This window comes from Sander vitreus, chromosome 12 (genome assembly GCF_031162955.1).
Source record: "Sander vitreus isolate 19-12246 chromosome 12, sanVit1, whole genome shotgun sequence".
NCBI lineage: Eukaryota > Metazoa > Chordata > Actinopteri > Perciformes > Percidae > Sander > Sander vitreus.
In genome coordinates, this window is record NC_135866.1 from 3,776,332 (window position 1) to 3,795,727 (window position 19,396).

The 19,396-nt window shown below is 43.5% G+C and overlaps 1 protein-coding gene across 1 annotated transcript in view; it reads right to left on the minus strand.

Annotated features, from left to right (window-relative positions):
* LOC144526651 (voltage-gated inwardly rectifying potassium channel KCNH6-like) overlaps window positions 1-19,396 on the minus strand; it is a 124,345-nt gene that overhangs the window by 11,933 nt on the left and 93,016 nt on the right. The window contains exons 12-16 of the mRNA XM_078264256.1: window positions 19,147-19,346; window positions 8,296-8,383; window positions 5,215-5,379; window positions 3,298-3,419; window positions 3,142-3,213 (exon numbers count right to left, since the gene is read on the minus strand). Of these exons, the coding sequence (XP_078120382.1) occupies window positions 3,142-3,213; window positions 3,298-3,419; window positions 5,215-5,379; window positions 8,296-8,383; window positions 19,147-19,346 (647 nt within the window). The remainder of the gene's footprint in view (window positions 1-3,141; window positions 3,214-3,297; window positions 3,420-5,214; window positions 5,380-8,295; window positions 8,384-19,146; window positions 19,347-19,396) is intronic.

The following is a 19,396-nucleotide window of genomic DNA, read 5'->3' on the forward strand; positions in this document are numbered from 1 at the left end:
GACTTCATGAGTTTCTTTAATGATAAAATTATAACAATTAGGGATGGAATTCATCACCTTTTGCCCTTAACTTCTAACGGTTCACCTTTGAATGCAGGAATGCTAGAAAGAACGACAGGACCTGACATATACTTAGACTGCTTTTTTCCTATAGACCTTCAAAACTTAATGCTAAGGTCTCTTCAGCAAAGCCATCTACCTGTCTATTAGACCCCATCCCAACGAGGCTACTTAAAGAAGCGTTATCTGTGGTTAACACTTCATTCCTAGATATGATCAATATGGCTTTATTAACAGGTTATGTACCGCAGTCATTTAAAGTAGCTGTGATAAAACCTCTTCTGAAAAAACCCACCCTCGATCCTGAGGTCTTAGCCAACTATAGACCTATATCTAACCTTCCCTTTCTCTCCAGGATCCTTGAGAAAGTAGTCGCTAATCAGTTATGTGACTTTTTACATAGGAATAGTCTATTTGAGGACTTTCAGTCAGAATTTAGAAAGCATCATAGCACAGAGATGGCACTGGTGAAAATTAGTAACGACCTTCTAATTGCTGCTGACAAAGGACTTGTCTCCATACTTGTCTTATTAGATCTTAGTGCTGCAATCGACACTATTGACCATACCAGATACATACATACCTTTTACAGAGACTGGAACATTTAGTTGGCATTAAAGGAATCGCACTAAGCTGGTTTAAGTTCTATTTCTCTGATCGATCTCAATTTGTCAATATCAACAATAAATCCTCCAAGTACGCTAAAGTTAACCATGGCGTTCCTCAAGGCTCAGTGCTTGGACCAATTCTTTTCTCCTTGTATATGCTTCCTCTAGGCAATATTATTAGGAAACACTCAATTAACTTTCACTGTTATGCGGATGACACCCAATTATACTTATCAATCAAGCCAAACGAAACCAGTCAGTTAGCTAAACTTCAAGTATGCATTAGAGATATCAAATCATGGATGACCTACAATTTCCTGATGTTAAACTCAAACAAAACTGAAGTTATTGTGCTGGGCCCTAAACACCTCCGAACATCATTATCCCAAGATATAATTACTCTAGATGGCATTGCCATGGCCTCCAGCACTACTCAGAAATCTAGGAGTTATTTTTGATCAGGATATATCCTTTAACGCCCACTTAAAACAAACCTCTAGAACAGCCTTTTTTCACCTTCGTAACATTGCCAAAATTAGGAACATCCTGTCGACGATGCTGAAAAACTAGTCCATGCATTTGTTACTTCCAGGCTGGACTATTGTAATTCCCTATTATCAGGATGCTCAAATAAACTTCTTAGGACTCTCCAGCTGATCCAGAATGCTGCAGCATGTGCTCTGACAAGAACTAAGAAAAGAGATCATATTTCTCCTGTATTAGCTTCTCTGCATTGGCTTCCTGTAAAAGCCAGTATTGAATTTAAAATCCTTCTCCTGACCTACAAAGCTCTAAATGGTCAAGCACCATCATATCTTGAAGAGCTCATTAGTACCTTATCGTCCCACTAGAGCACTGCGCTCCCAGAATGCAGAGTTACTTGTGGTTCCTAGAGTCTCTAAAAGTAGAATGGGAGCCAGAGCATTTAGTTATCAGGCTCCTCTCCTGTGGAAGCAGCTCCCAGTCTGGGTTCGGGAGGCAGACACCCTCACCACCTTTAAGAGTAAACTTAAAACTCTCCTCTTCGATAAAGCTTATAGTTAGGGAGTGAGGAGTTGCAGTGCTTGCCTAGACCGGCGGGGGAAGGTTTGTAGCCACAGTCATGACGCACCACCTCCCTATCTCGGCTTCTCTTCATAGAAAGCTTACTATATTTAGGGTATGAGGAGTTGCAGCATTCGCCTAGACCGGCGGGGGTAGGTGTGTAGCCACAGTCATGGCGCACCCCCACCCTATCTCTGCTTCTCCCCATAGAAAGCCTACATATACTTAGGGAGTAATGAGTCGCAGCGTTAGCCTAGACCGGCGGGGGAAGGTGTGTAGCCACAATCACGGAACACAGCCTCCCTATCTCCCCTTCTCTGCAGCTCTTAGTTATGCAGTTATAGTTCTAGACTACCGGGGTACCTCCTTGGACACACTGAGCTTCTCTCTCCTCTCTCTTTCCATCTGTGTGTATTTGTGTAACAGAAATGCTTGTTACTAACATAGCTCCGGGGAGCTTATTCCTCGGAGTCCTTATGTTCTTTTTCCGCCCAGCATCATCATCTTGGATCATGACGGCACATAAATTATGGTGGCAGCTGTAGCCGTGGTCCTGCCCTACGCCCTGCTATGCCCTATTACACCCTGCCACAAACTGCAATGCCCGGCTTCGACTTGCTATGTCTGGCCACGCCCTGTTACGCCCTGCTGTGCTCTACGACACCATGAACTATTATAACTATTACAATATCGTTATTGTGACTATTATTGCCATTGTTCATCATACCCCCAACCGGCACCGTCAGACACCGCCTACCAAGAGCCTGGGTCTGTCCGAGGTTTATTCCTAAAAGGGAGTTTTTCCTTGCCACTGTTGCACTTATGCATTCAGGCATGCTCTTGGGGGAATCACTGGAATTGTTGGGTCCTTGTAAATTATAGAGTGTGGTCTAGACCTACTCTATCTGTAAAGTGTCCTGAGATAATTCCCGTTGATTTGACCAATGATTTGACACTATAAATAAAATTTAATTGAATAGCTGGACTTAGCTTAGCTCACATTTTGCTGCTTTGTATTGAGCCCTGTCACAGTTTTTATGACTGACTAGGAGCTGTAAGTCTTGTGAGAACCAGGGTTTTTATTGACATAAAATGTCACTGTTTTGGTTGGGATGCACATTTCTTTGCAGAACTTGATGTCACTGTCAGTGAGTTCATCAAGGGTTTTGCCAGCTTCACCGAGTATGACCGTTAACCCTGGTTAAGGTTGGATGGTTAAGGTTAGGCAATGACCTCCAATTACAGCGAGGTTAAAGTTACTTTTGTCTTAACATTGGATTGAGCATGCACATGTGAATCCCATTTAAATAATGAATAGTCAAAACTCATATTCAGCATAACGCTGATGGAGTTTTGACAAGTCATAATAATAATAATAATAATATTAACAATAATAATAAATAGAGTAGCTGGAATATGAGTAACATACATCTCTGAGATTGAAGGTGATTTCCAAGTTGGACCAGAAATATTCACAAAATTCAGGATACATGCCCAGAACCTGCAGACACAAATACCAGGAAATCAGTACTGTGTGTGTAAAAATGAATAGCACAAATAAAAAACTGATAGTTACACATGATACCTCCAGCATATCCTCTCTGTGTATCTTGTGCAGATCACAGTAGGTCAGAGCTCTGACATCAGCTCTGGATTGTCCTGGCAGAACGTACTGATTGATGGGCTCTCCGAAGATATCATTCTTCCCTGGAGGAGAAAAAGAAACGTAGTCAGGATATGAGCATAGGGATTGTTGTGCATTTTACATTAAAGGAGAATTCCGGCCAATTTTTACGTTAATCTTGATCGCTATAGCTACGCGAGTACTTTCGATAGAAAAAAAAAAACAGTGCAGGTAACACGGAGAAGCTGCAGCTACATACTACAAGCGTCACCTGAGCTAAAACGGCAGTGGTCGGGGCAAGTTTTAGAGTGCCTTTGTGCCTCTTAACAGACACAAAATGCAATTAATATGTCTGTGCCACATGAACAGGGCCCTTACGTGTCAACAAGATGCGTTTTCAACTCAGACATTGTTTAAATTCACCTACCCTGGTCCTTGTATTGATCCTGCTGGTAGCTAGCTTGCCCTGCTAGCTGATAGCCATTAGCCGTTAGCTGCTAGCTGCCGTCCAGTGAGTGTATTCAGACAGGCTTCTGTAATAATCATCCCAATAACAATCCACGGAGCGGTGTAGACAGGCTTCTGTAATAATCATCCCAATAACAATCCACGGAGCGGTGGTGGTGTGGATATGTCCTCCAGAGGATAGGTCATGTCACGTCTTGAAGTGTATTCCCCCCTAAAATAAACAGTAGTGCGGTAGTAGCTGTTAGCTGCTAGCTGCCCTCCGGTGAGTGTGTACAGCCAGATAGCCGTTAGCTGCTAGCTGCCGTCCGGTGAGTGTATTCAGACAGGCTTTTGTGATAATCATCCCAATAGCGGCGGTGGTGTGGCTATGTCCTCCAGTTACTGAAGGCTAGCTTTAGCTTGCGTTTGGAGCATCAAGTTCATCTGCCTGTTTCCCCTCTGTCTGTCTCGTTCTTTCCAACTCTTGTGAGGCTAGTTCTTCAATAAATATATAAGGACGACCATCAAACTCAAAAGGCTCTTCCGTGTGTTGTATATCTGCTATATTCTCCATAGTTACGTTACTCCAAGTTTCTTCCCTTATAAACAACTCCGCTCTTCACACACTACGCTCCAATCTGCACACTACTGTTTACCTTTTCCTGCTACAACTGAATTCCCAAGAGACAGCGCGATGCTACAGCTAAGCTTCAGTAACGCTATTACTGTGCAAGCCACAGACATCGTTTATCCCATTTCCATGTAGTTACATAGTCACTGATATGGCCATAACCACTACAATGCTCAATTACCTGTTTTGAGGGGGAAATAATCTAAACCTTTCGCTGCGAAGGCATGATCTGTCCTGTGCAGGACATAGCCACACCACCGCCGCTCCATGGATTGTTATTGGGATGATCACAGAAGCCTGTCTGAATACACTCACCGGACGGCAGCTAGCAGCTAACGGCAGCTAGCAGCTAATGGCAGCTAGCAGCTAACGGCTAACGGCTATCAGCTAGCAGGGCAAGCTAGCTACCGGCAGGATCGAGACAGGGACCAGGGTAGGTGAATTTAAACAATGTCTGAGTTGAAAGCGCATCTTGTTGACACGTAAGGGCCCTGTTCATGTGGCACAGACATATTAATTGAATTTTGTGTCTGTTAAGAGGCACAAAGGCACTCTAAAACTTGCCCCGACCACTGCCGTTTTAGCTAAGGGGACGCTTGTAGTACGTAGCTGCAGCTTCTCCGTGTTACCTGCACTGATTCGGATCGGGGTTTTTTCTATCGAAAGTACTCGCGTAGCTATAGCGATCAAGATTAACATAAAAATTGGCCGGAATTCTCCTTTAATGACTCTACATGGGTCTTCCCTGGACAGCTTTATGGAGCCACTAGCATATACCTGAGCTTCATGCATGCACCTACCCAGTATAGCTACCACCACGTCTCCTTTGAGGATCTCTATGGATCCTCTGGAGATGAAGTACAGAGCTGATATCAAGTCTCCAGCATGCACTAGGGTGTCACCAGGAGGAGCGTGGGTGGTCTTACACCTCATAGCTAGGGCCCTCAGACAGCCCTTAGTGGATCCTAGACACCAGAACAAATACAATGTGTTAGTCCAATGCTACAAAAACCAGGCTTCTTGATCTTTTCTCTAACCAGGTTTAGCATATATTTGACCAGTGGTGGAAGAACTACTCTGAGTTTTACTTATGTAAACATTGCAATACCTCAGTGTATATGTACTCAAGTCAAATCTTACTTAAGTAAAAGTACACAAGCATTAGCATCACAATATAATTTTCTAAAATTAAAACTCCTCATTACGCAGAACGGTACATTTCAGAATATGGTACTGGATTATGATTACTGATGCAGTAATGTGTATCACTAATGTTGCAGTAGGTAAAGGTGGGGCTAATTGTAACCACTTTATATACTGCCTGGTAGCTTATACCCGAGGTTCCCAACCTTTTTGGTCTGAGCTCCCCCACATCCCTGTCAGATGAACTCACACCCCTTCATCAAGTCACAATGTATGGCTTTCTAAATATATAACACTATTCATTATATAAAAGTGGATATTGCTGTACTTGTTGAACCGTCAATAATTAGATTGCTAAATGTTTCAACCATATATCATTTACTTTAAGCTGATTATTTGAACTTTTTAGCCATTACTTTTAGCTATTTATTCCTACCATTTATTGGATTACTTTTAGCTAACAAGCTCGCTCACTAGTTAACGAACTTCCATGCACTCTTACATAATTGCAACATGTAGTGTTCAGGTGTTACAGCTGATATATTCTTTTAATCAAATCATAATTTCTATTTTTTTTTTTTCTTCAAATTAGTTAGCTGTTTCACAATCTGCAGAAGTCCCCCCCTAGGGTACAAGTACCCATGGTTGGGAATCACCAAAAGTGTGAAAATTGCAAAGATTCCCTTTAAGTACAGTTGTGTGAAAATAATAGCAGTGTGATTTAAAAAAGTGAATAATGCTCAAAATCCTTAGAATAGCTTTTAATTCCATAATATCATTGCATTGGGAACACTGCACATTCAATTCCAAATCAAAACATGACCAAAATTGATCAAGTTTGTGTTATACCTTCACAGAAAGTGAAGAAAAGGGCATATTAGGCTGTTAAAAAAAAAAAATAGCAGTATTTGCATTTTTCTTTACAAACTCAAACATTTACTGTATAAACTGAAAAATGTCTCAAGGGTTTGCTTTACTTTGAATCACTGCACTAATATTTAGTTTCATAACCATTATTTCTGAGAACTGCTTCACATCTGTGTTGCATGGAGTCGACCAACTTCTGGCACCTGTGAAGGTATTCCAGCCCAGGACGATTGAACTACATTCCACAATTCCTCTGCATTACTGGGTTTTGCCTCAGAAACAGCATTTTTGATGTCACCCCACAAGTTTGCTATGGGCTTGAGGTCTGGGGATTGGGCTGGCCACTCCATAACATCAATCTTGTTCATCTGGAACCAAGACTTTGCTCGCTTACTGGTGTGTTTTGGGTCATTGTCTTGTTGAAAGACCCATTTCAGAGGCATTTCCTCTTCAGCATAAGGCAACATGACCTCTTAGGTCGCAATAAATAGGCCCAACACCACAGTATGAGAAACATCCCCATAACATGATTTTTGCACCACCATGCTTTACTGTCTTCAGAGTGTACTGTGGCTTGAATTCAGTGCATGGGGGTCGTCGGACAAACATTTCTCCTTTGGCCAGTCAATGTGTCCTTTGGCAAATTTCAACCTATTCAGTACATGTCTTTTTTTCAGCAATAGACTTTGCGGGGGCTTCTAGCTGATAGCTTTGCTTCAGATAGCCTTCTTCTGATTGTAACAGTACTCACAGGTAACTTTAAGTCTTCTTTGATTTTCCTGGAGCTGATCATTGGTTGAGCCTTTGTCATTTTGGCTATTCGTCGATCCATTCGAATGGTAGTTGACCGTTTTTTCCCACGTCGTTCAAGCTTTGGATGCCATTTCAAGGCATTTGAAATCATTTTGGCTGAGCAGCCTATAATTTTCTGCACTTCTTTATATGTTTTCCCCTCTCCAATCAACTTTTTAATCAAAGTCCGCTGTTCTTCAGAGCAATGTCTGGAACGACCCATTTTGCTGAGTATTTCAGTGTGAAATGCACTATAACCAACATGCACAACATTTGCTTCCTTCCTTCCTTCAATATGTACCATAATTGACACCTGTTTCTTCACAGAATCAATCACCTCACTAATTGAACACAACACTGCTATTATTTTGAACATGCCCCTTTCAATTACAGATTCAATTACACAGAATGAGCAGCATGCATGTCATGACTGTTGGGTCTGTTGGTTTTCTATGACTCTACAACACTTACTAGTAACTTATTTGCCATGTAGAAATATCACTTCTACCAAAAAATCTGATTTATGAGGTTAGTGATGTTGGACTGCTATTATTTTGAACACAACCGTATATTCCAGAGTCATTGTTGTGTAGAAGCTGTAAAGGTAAGCTGTAACTTAACTTAATGGCTAAACAAAATTTTTATGGAGGATAAGTATTGTGGAAGCTGATATTAAACACACTGCAGACAGGTCTGTTTCCTTATGTCTCAAAATTGTTTACTTCTGAGTTGGTTTAAATATTTAAGTTTAAACCATGTTTAAATTTACTCTGCTGTGTTAAAGGACGTAAGTGCAACTAACAAATGAGTTACTGTATGTTATTTAACATAATAAGGGTATACATTATTGAGAGATACAGATGAGTGAGGCATTGCGTTGTAGCTGGTGGAGATGAAGCAAATTCTAGCTACTCTGTTAACTACCTTAAGTTGCATAAAATTGAATTAAGTAAAAAAAAAAACTTAAAATTGTATTAAGTACAGTACTTGAGTAAATGTGCTTACTTTGCACTACTCTGTGTGATATCTAATTGTGTGCATAAAAGATCCCCTTCATGTGTAATGTGAAATATTATTACCTTTAAAAGCCTTAAAGTTTTGCAGCAGTGACCTGTTTAGGTGGAGACAAATATCTGCCTGGAGACACTCTGGGAAACCTTTTAAAACCTGGTGGAGAAGTAGGGATGGAGGTCACAAAGAGAGGACACCCTTGGATTAATACCTTAACTACAATCAGCATGCAGTCTGTAATCAGAATCAGAAAAGGATTTATTGTACGTAAGTAACACAAGGAATTTGCCTTGGTGGTTGGTGCATACATAAACAAACATATTAAACATCAATATGAAATAAACAAATATGTAGAATATCACTGTTTTACATTAAGAAAGAGTCTGTATGGATTAGTGCAAAAATGTTGAGGGATGTGCCAAAGTGAGGATATATATAGGATATATAGAATGCGCAGAGGACAGGTATACAGGTGCTGGTCATATAATTAGAATATCATAGAAAAAGTTGATTTATTTCAGTAATTCCATTCAAAAAGTGGACGTAGACCTAATATAGCCTTGTATATGAAGATGTGCCAGTGTTGAAGTCTCTGTGTTGATAGAGAAGGCCATCCAACACATTCATACAGTTCACAATGGTGAGTGAGGGCTTTAAAACCAGTGATGAACCTCAGAGATTCATGGTATACAGGTGCTGGTCATATAATTAGAATATCATAAAAAAGTTGACTTATGTCAGTAATTCCATTCAAAAAGTGAAATTTGTATATTATATTCATTCATCACACAGAGTGATATATTTCAAATGTTCATTTCGTTTAATTGTGATGATTATAACTGACAACTAATGAAAATCCCAAATTCAGTATCTCCGAAAATTAGAATATTACTTAAGACCAATACAAAAAAGAATTTTTAGAAATGTTGGCCAACTGAAAAGTATGAACATGAAAAGTATGAACATGTACAGCACTCAATACTTAGTTGGGGCTCCTTTTGCCTGAATTACTGCAGCAATGCGGCGTGGCATGGAGTGGATCAGTCTGTGGCACTGCTCAGGTGTTATGAGAGCCCAGGTTGCTCTGATAGTGGCCTTCAGCTCTTCTGCATTGTTGGGTCTGGCGTATCGCATCTTCCTCTTCACAATACCCCATAGATTTTCTATAGGGTTAAGGTCAGGCGGGTTTTCTGGCCAATTAAGAACAGGGATACCATGGTCCTTAAACCAGGTACAGGTAGCTTTGGCACTGTGTGCAGGTGCCAAGTCCTGTTGGAAAATGAAATCTGCATCTCCATAAAGTTGGTCAGCAGCAGGAAGCATGAAGTGCTCTAAAACTTCCTGGTAGACGGCTGCGTTGACCCTGGATCTCAGAAAACCCAGTGGACCAACACCAGCAGATGACATGGCACCCCAAACCATCACTGACTGTGGAAACTATACACTGGACTTCAAGCAACGTGGATTCTGTGCCTCACCTCTCTTCCTCCAGACTCTGGGACCTTGATTTCCAAAGGAAATGCAAAATGTACTTTAATCACCGAACATAACTTTGGACCACTCAGCAGCAGTCCAGTCCTTTTTGTCATTAGCCCAGGCAAGACGCTTCTGACGCTGTGTCTTGTTGAGGAGTGGCAAGGAATGCGACAGCTGAAACCCATGTCTTGCATACGTCTGTGTGTGGTGGTTCTTGAAGCACTGACTCCAGCTGCAGTCCACTCTTTGTGAATCTCCCCCACATTTTTGAATGGGTTTTGTTTCACAATCCTCTCCAGGGTGCGGTTATCCCTATTGCTTGTACGCTTTTTTCTACCACATCTTTTCCTTCCCTTCGCCTCTCTATTAATGTGCTTGGACACAGAGCTCTGTGAACAGTCAGCCTCTTTAGCAATGACCTTTTGTGTCTTGCCCTCCTGGTGCAAGAGGTGTCAATGGTCGTCTTTTGGACAGCTGTCAAGTCAGCAGTCTTCCCCATGATTGTGTAGCCTACAGAACTAGACTGAGAGACCATTTAAAGGCCTTTGCATGTGTTTTGAGTTAATTAGCTGACTAGAGTGTGGCACCAGGTGTCTTCAATATGGAACCTTTTCACAATATTGTAATTTTCTGAGATACTGAATTTGGGGTTTTCATTAGTTGTCAGTTCTAATCATCAAAAGTAAAAGAAATAAACACTTGAAATATATCAGTCTGTGTGGAATGAATGTATACATTATACAAGTTTCACTTTTTGAATGGAATTACTGAAATAAATCAACTTTTTCATGATATTCTAATTATATGACCAGCACCTGTATAGTCCAGGATAAAAGATTAAGATTCAATGTCAGTGGGGGTCCGGGTTCTCGTTAACGAAGCTGACTGCAGAGCAGTGAGGTTTTTGTTCTGATGGACTGTAGCCTCCTGCCAGAGGGGAGTGGTTCAAACAGTTTGTGTCGAGGGTGAGAGGGATCGGCTACAATCTTTCCTGCCTGTCTCAGCGTCCTCGAGGGGTACAGGTTCTGGAGGAGTATAGGTCCTGAAGAGGTCTCAACAGAGCGGATGATACGCTGCAGTCTGCCCTTGTCCTTGGCGGTGGCAGCAGCGTACCAGATGGTGATGGAGCAGGTGAGGATGGACTCAATGATGGCCGTATAGAAGTGTACCATCATTGTCTTTGACAGGTCAAATTTCTTTAGCTGCCGAAGGAAATACATCCTCTGTCTGTAACCATGATCCCGTAATAAAACCCAGGATGGAATCATCCTGAGTAATATCACCTCTCTACAATGACAATTTGACAATTTTAACATTTATTTAACCAGGTAGGCCGTTAAGAACAGGTTCTCATTTGCAATGGCGACCTGGATCCATGTCACTGGTGTTGACCACTCAGTGCTCTAGGCTTTAACTAGTACTTTTTCTAAGAATGAACATGTATTGAATTAATGTCTTTTTCCCAGAGGCTTGAAATTCTGACCTATTCTTGCAATGTTTATATTTTTAAATTGCATCTTAAGTAACAAAACATGCTATGACCAGTCTTTTGTATATCTTCTGTATTCTGTATGCTTGCTTTAACACTTCACTGAAGCTATATTTGATTTCTACTGTGGAAAATCATTGGGGCCAAAGGCAAAAATTAGATGCTGGGTACTCTTTCCTCCCTATTATCCTCATAGCGGTCATGTTTGTGCTCGACCAGCCTGCTTTTCAGCTGCACTGTTAAGTTGCCAAACCATGCTGTGATTCCAAATCTGATGATGCTCCCCAGGATCGCCTGGTAGAACATTAGCATGAGCTGGCTTCTCACTCCGTACAGTCTCAGTAGTCCTAAAAAGTATAGACTCTGCTGCAGTCAATTTCATAGGTGGTAATTATGGTTATGGTAATTATGTGTTTTCCAGCAGAGAAGATTGTCAATGTTGACACCTAAGTATTTGTAAGATGTTACCTGGGTGATTTTTTGGTTTTTAAAGACCACTGGCTAATGGTCATTCACTTGCCTTGGGTCAAAGACCATCTGCTTTGTTTTTGTGACATTTAAGATAAAATGGTTGGTGTCACACCACATGATGAAGGTGTCTCTCTCATTGTGGTACACATTACTCATTGGCCTTGTAGAGGCCAGGCACAAGCCTAAGCCCTGCTGGGAAGGGGTGGAACCAGTTCCCGCTCACCTCAGACAGCAAGACCCTGCTGAGCGGGGCTCCATGGGGTCCCGTCCAATATGGAAGGAACATCCTAATACCACATCATGTGGGGCCATAGAGAAGCCACCAGATGTAGTCTCACTCCATCAGCCAGAATTGTCAGAGAAGAGGCTGGTGGAGAGTGAAAGGAGGAAAAACTTAAGCAGGCTCTGAGTCAATAGGTGAGCCCTACCCCAGGGACGGGCTGATGATCTAGAGGGAGAAGAAGAGTAGACACTCGCTTTTCTTATGTCCTCTGTTGAAGTGATACCTGAGGATGGAGCCTCCACTCCCATAGGTGTGGTCCCCCTCTTAAAATGATGTCTGCTGCCCGGTTAGCAGCCCTGCACATGCATTGCTCTGAGAGAGCAGAAGCGGGGATGTGCCCACAGCTACAGCTTGGACTCCAGTTTGCATGTGGGCGGCCACCACTGTGCTGCTGATCCTGACAATGACGTGATGACCTTTCAGTCCAGGCAGGATCTGTCGAAGTGCTAGGTGAACAGGTCTCAGCTCCAGGGCAATGAGATGCCAAAAGGCAGAAAACCTGAGACTCAACATGTGGCCCTTGAAGCCAAACCTCAGGAAAGCATAAATGTAACCATTTGATGCATTGCACCAGAGTTAGCCTTAGGCTAATTCACATCTGCAGTCCCACAGGAAGCATAAATACAACATTTTTTAAATTATACATCGCTCAATAAGTAAAAAACAAGTAGCAAATAGCAGTATATTACATTTCATATCACAGATACACACACACACACATGCACCACATGATCAAGGGGTGTAGCGGTATCCAACCCCCCTATTCACACACACACACACACACACACACACACACACACACACACACACACACACACAAAAAGCTGCCTGCCCAAAGGCTGAAGAGCGAAAGGGTACAATGCAGTTGTGTATGGAAGCTATTCTAGTGGACCTTAAAGAGCCAGCGGCACGGCAAGAGACAAACTTGCGCAAACAGGTAGGCCAAGCCTTTTAAAAAATTTTAAACTGTACACAGATTTTAAAACACCCTTAAATGTTCAAAAGTGAGTAGATTGTGTGGTGATACCTTAATGGCTTTTTGTCAAATACTTTCAGAGCCATCCCATGGACCCACCACCTGTGGGAGGAACCTCTGGGGTCGGGTGCGCTGCCACATGGGTGACAGTGAAGGTCTGGGCCTCGACAGACCAGACCCGGGCGGCAGATGCTGGCTCTGGGGACGTGGAATGTCACCTCTCTGTGAGGGAAGGAGCCGGAACTTGTGCGGGAGGTGGAGCGCTACCAGTTGGATCTGGTGGGGCTTTCTTCTACGCACAGTCTCGGTTCTGGAACCATACTCCTGGATAGGGGTTGGACTCTTTTCTTCTACGGAGTTGCCCAGGGTGTGAGGTGCTGGGCGGGTGTGGGGATACTCACAAGCCCTCGGCTGAGCGCCACTATGTTGGAGTTTACCCCGGTGGACGAGAGAGTCGCCTCCCTATGCCTGTGGGTTGTGGGGGGGAAAACTGACTGTTTGTGCATATGCACCAAACAAGAGTTCGGAGTATTCAGTCTTCTTGGAGACCTTGAATGGAGTCCTGTATGGGGCTCCAGTGGGGGACTCCATAGTTCTGCTGGGGTACTTCAACGCGCACGTGGGCAATGATGGAGATACATGGAGAGGTGTGATTGGGAGGAATGGCCTCCCTGATCTAAACCAGAGTGGTTGTCTGTTGTTGGACTTCTGTGCTAGTCATGGATTGTCTATAACAAACACCATGTTCGAACATAGGGATGCTCATAAGTGTACCTGGTACCAGAGCACCCTAGGCCAAAGGTCATATTACTATCACACTTCTCAGCCTGCCCGGTAAAGTCTACTCCAAGGTGCTGGAAAGGAGGGTTCGGCCGATAGTCGAACCTCGGGTTGAAGAGGAACAATGCGGATTCCGTCCTGGTCGTGGAACAACGGATCAGATCTTCACTCTCGCAAGGATCCTGGAGGGAGCCTGGGAGTATGTCCAACATGTGCTTTGTGGATCTGGAGAAGGCGTATGACCGGGTCCCCCGGGAGATACTGTGGGAAGTGCTGCGGGAGTATGGGGTGAGGGGGTCCCTTCTCAGGGCCATCCAATCTCTGTATGACCAAAGCGAGAGCTGTGTCCGGGTTCTCGGCAGTAAGTCGGACTCGTTTCAGGTGAGGGTTGGCCTCCACCAGGACTGAGCTTTGTCACCAATCCTGTTTGTAGTATTTATGGACAGGATATCGATGCGTAGTCGGGGTGGGGAGGGGTTGCAGTTCGGTGGGCTGGGGATCTCATCGCTGCTTTTTGCAGATGATGTGGTCCTGATGGCATCATCGGCCTGAGACCTTCAGCACTCACTGGATCGGTATGCAGCCGAGTGTGAAGCGGCTGGGATGAGGATCAGCACCTCTAAATCTGAGGCCATGGTTCTCAGCAGGAAACCGATGGAGTGCCTTGTCCAGGTAGGGAATGAGTCCTTACCCCAAGTGAAGGAGTTTAAATACCTTGGGGTCTTGTTCGCAAGTGAGGTGACAATGGAGCGGGAGATTGGTCGGAGAATTCGCGCAGCCGGTGCGGTATTACATTCAATTTATCGCACCGTTGTGAAGAAAAGAGAGCTGAGTCAGAAGGCAAAGCTCTCAATCTACCGGTCAGTTTTCGTTCCTACCCTCACATAGGTGAGGCCTTCATGACCATAGAGTCATGTGCTAACTGTTCTGGACCACATGGTAACGTGGGCCAGAATGAAGTTTAAGCCAAATAAATCCAGGACTATGGTGATCAGGAACAGGAAGTTGACCAACAGGTTCAAGCTGCATGTGCAAGAGGAAGTGATTCCATCGATAAATGAGAATCCAATCAAGTGCCTCGGAAAGTGGTTCGATGACTCACTTACTGACAGGAACAACATAGCCAGTACGGAAAAGCAGATGGAGGAATGGCTGAGGAGGATCGAAAAATCAGGGCTCCCCGGGAAGTTTAAAGCATGGCTCTATCAACAAGGACTGTTGCCAAGACTCATGTGGCTGCTGACTGTGTATGAAGTCCCGATGACATGCGTTGAAGGAGTGGAGAGGAAGATCAATAAGTACCTCCGAAAGTGGTTGGGAATCCCTCCAAGCTTCACTGCAGTAGGCCTCTACATAAGATCAGGACAGCTCCAACGTCCTCGGTCATCCGTGGTTGAGGAATTCAAAGTTGCAAAGTGCAGAGTCGTCATGACATACAGAGACTCCCAGGGTGAACAAGTCTGACATGCAGGCGTCATCACAAGATCAGGACGCAAGTGGGAAGCTGATTCATCTGTTGCACAAGATGAAAGCATGTTGAAGCCACGTGATATCATTGGAGCGCTATGCACAGGAAGGCAGGGTCTTGGAACCTCCCATTTCCAACAGTGGAGGAAGGCATGATTCAAGAGGAGGAACGGAACCTGGAAGAGGAAGGACGAAGGTCAAGGGCAGTGGACCTAGCTTCCCAAGGAGCCTGGACCAAATGGGATCTTCCCAAGAGGAAGATCACCTGGGCGGACCTATGGAGACTGGAGCTCCATAGACTGGAGCATAGGAGCTGAGCATCTCCTTCCTGCTGAGATCAGTGTATGACACACTCCCAACCCCAACAAACTTGCACAAGTGGGGCATGAGAGAGGACCCATTGTGCAAGCTTTGTGGGGAGAGGGGCACCATGGCACACATCCTGTCCAGTTGTAAAACAGCGCTCACCCAAGGAAGGTACAGGTGGCACCATGACACGGTGCTAATGACACTCGCCAACACCTTAGAGCAGGAGAGGAAAAATAAATGCCAACCACTTTGGAAAACAACATCAATCCAGTTTGTAAGGGAGGGGGAAAAGCCACCAACCACAGCAACAACAAGAACCAGTCTGGTACAAAAGGCCCAATCATGGGAAATTAAGGTCGACCTGGGAGGAAGGCTGCAGTTCCCCCAGTTTGTCCAGACAACCCTGAGGCCAGATGTGGTACTGTGGTTTGAAGAGGCAAAAAAGATCATCCTCAGAACTTACAGTCCCATGGGAAGAGGGGTGTGAACAGGCCTTTGAAAGGAAGAGCGCCAAATACCAAGACCTTCTGCATGACTGTAGGGGGAAAAGGATGGCAGGCATGGCTGTTCCCAGTCGAGGTTGGCTGTAGAGGATTTTCTGCTCAGTCAGTGTGGAGAATGCTCACAGCCATTGAAATGACAGGGAAGGAGAGAGAGACAGCAGCTCGCAGGATGGGGGAGGCAGCGGAAAGAGCCTCTTGCTGGTTAAGGAGCAGAAGGGAGGAGTTGAGCTGAGTTGAGATGACTTGGCCATCACTGCCGACCCACCATTGGGAGGGTGTTGCGGATAAGGGTCGAAACACCCAATGAACGATGGGTACCGCCTGATGACATCAACCCCTCCTAGCCAAGGTTACATTCACTTAAGGTAAATGAAGGTGAGAAGCATTTTCGGATGCATTTGTAATCTCTTTATTTCTTTGTTCTTCATGCCAGAACTTACTGATTTCTCTTTTAAGAGTCAAGTGGCGTACATAGAGAAACATAATGGCTCCAGATTAACCCAAACAGATCTCTGTAGCCATAACTGCCAAGCATTGAGCTGGGGGGAGAAATAACGAAGACAGGGCTTGATCCATCGAAGAGAGCGGCCCACAGGCAACCTGTTCCCTAGGATCTAGACCACTTGAGGGTGGCTGGAGGTTAATCAAATTATGTACACACAAGGGCTTCAAAATCAGGCAGGACTGTCCTCCACGGGGAACTGTGTAGGGAAGAACTTAGTCTATATCAACAACGTTCCACTTCTGGGATTGCTCTGTTGCCGTTGGAATTTTAAACTCCGGTTGATTTATGAGGACTATGGTTAACTGCTCTTCCACCATAGAGGAAGTGATATCTGTGTTGGTAACGTTGCAGGGTGTTCCGAATGGAGGAATTTTGTTGAGAGAAGTTCCCTTAACCGACTTCCATGAACAGGGAGTACTTTTATGTACTCTGTGGAACATAACGCAACATTTATCATTGTTTTGGATTATCGCAATAATAAACATTTGCATGAAGAAAACATATTTGTCCGCACCTTTTTTGATAAAAGCATTAAATTAGAAATATTCTTTAAAGTACATGTAGAACAGAAATAAATGTGCGATTAATTTGGTAAAGCTATAGTGCGTAGGTTCTGTCGCCCCCATGAGGAATTCTAAGTAATGACAAAAAAACTGTTGGCGCGTCCACATGATACAAGCCTTACGTGATCGCGTACAACCCCCTCCCCCTCCTGCATTTGTGTCCTTTTTTGGAATTTGCAAACCATGACAGTATTACTGTTAACCACGGCCATCTTAATGTGAGTGCTTTGACTATTTGGAGGCTGTCTTCCTGACTATGGTCTCTTCTTTGGTTTTAGCCAGCATCCGCAAAGTTGCAGATGCTTCCGCTTTTCTGACTGTGTTACGGTACAGATCCATATGTCCGACACGACTGAAGCGTGGTGTCGCGACATCACAGATCAATGGTTGATGCTCCACGCCCTTGACCGGCAGCTGATTGGACGAACGCATGTCATGGGTCTGGCTTCTCGAGAATTTCAACAGAGTGTCATGGTGGCTCGTTGAGAATATGATCTCGTATTTTACAAAAATAGTTCACTGAAATGTGTTTCTGAAAACATTTGAAGCGAGAAATAGGCCATACAGTCTACTTCTACTGGATAGTCGCATCGCGTTTAACGGATTCATTTGCATAAAGATGGGCATCGGCCAGCTTTTTGACGCGCAGCATTTTTTCAAATGCAGCGCATTGAAGTCGCTTGACGTCACCCATAGGAATAGAGTGAAGTGTCGCACAGTCAAATGGATCTGTACCGTTACTTCGCTACTATAAATACAAAATGTAAAGGAATGACCCAAAAAGATATAACAGCGTAAATGTAATAAATAATGCATAGATTCTGATTAAATTGGAAAGTATTGTAAGGCATGCGGCCAGGGCACATTGAGCATGGATGGTTTTTATTGGGTTTTAACATATTTTATGTGACTTACTGTATTGACAGGATATGGCAAGAAAGTGATGTCAGGAGAAAGACAGCTTGCTCAGTCGATAGATAACCCTAACCTGTGCAAGCAGGAGGGCCTTGTATGTACTGTAGTGTGTGTACAGCAGAGCTGCAGGTCATTCAGGCAGCCTGGATCTGGAAATGAGTGTGGTTTGGCCTCCTGATGTCTCATAGCAGACAGGAGATGGCACAACAAGTTTTTTTGGTAAAAGCGCATGGACTTTTCTAGGGAAGAAATCTACATACTTTATTATTTGTGTTAGTTACAGTATTTATTTCTGATTCCTTTGTTTGCCAAGACTTAGGAGAACAATTTCCAAAAAACAAAAGTCTTTGTCATTGTTTTCTGCGTGATGTCAATGCATTTCAATCAGGAGACACCTATTGAAGTGCACAATAAAAATGATAAATGAGAAAATGGTGATTAAACCCCATCTTGGCATCATCATACTTTTAAGAGGGTTGAGAAGCCGTGCGTAGTGTAGTATACCCCCAATAGAGTCAACGCACTGGTGGTGATGGAGATGAAGAGAATGCTGAGATCTGGATGGATGAAAAGTGATGAAAATGAGAGCTGACAGCGATGTAGAGGAAAACATTTACATATTGACAGCAGAAATGTGATTGGCTGATAGAAATTGTGGCTAAATCTGGTTTAAAAGGAGTAAATAAAATGAAATCATCCAATTATGATAAACCAGTTGCAAAACTATGAACCTGTGCCTTTTGGCGCCCTGTGGCAGTTACCACATTGCCTTGTTGGCAATCCTGCTTTTATTGCTGCATTTTTATATCAAATATAAAATATGATATGTTTCATGGATCCTTTTGGACCATTTATGCCAAGATCAGCATTATAATTTTAGTAGCTTTGAAACTTTGGGATCTTAAGCAGAATATTAGCTAAACAGATACATTAGCTAACAAACAAGCTAACACTGTCTGAACATACATTAGATTTAGGGTGTGACTCAAACTTTATTTATATTGCACCTTTTAAACATAACTAAATGCAATTTAAAGTGCTGAACAGTGATTGAAAAACATCAGACAAAAAACAGGGATAAAAAAAATGTATTTAGACAATCAGTTCTCTAGTGACCCATGTCTATTCTGTTGAGTTGACTGACAGAAAGTTTAGTATCCCCAGAAAGTCTCCCATACTCACAGCGTTCATGTCTATCCCATTAGTGTATGACCATGCGTGTTGGAAGTACTCTTCCAGCCGCTGCTTCAAAGGGTTGGGAATCTGGTGAAAGCGGATGAACTCTCGAACTCTCATCATCTGGGCATGGTAGCGAGCCGTACCAGAGTACAGCCGCTGGATAATGGCTGACACATTACCAAAAATACTGGCATACATCAAAGCTGGAGAAGAGACAGAAACAGAGACCTTCATTCAGACATTTATCATTAAC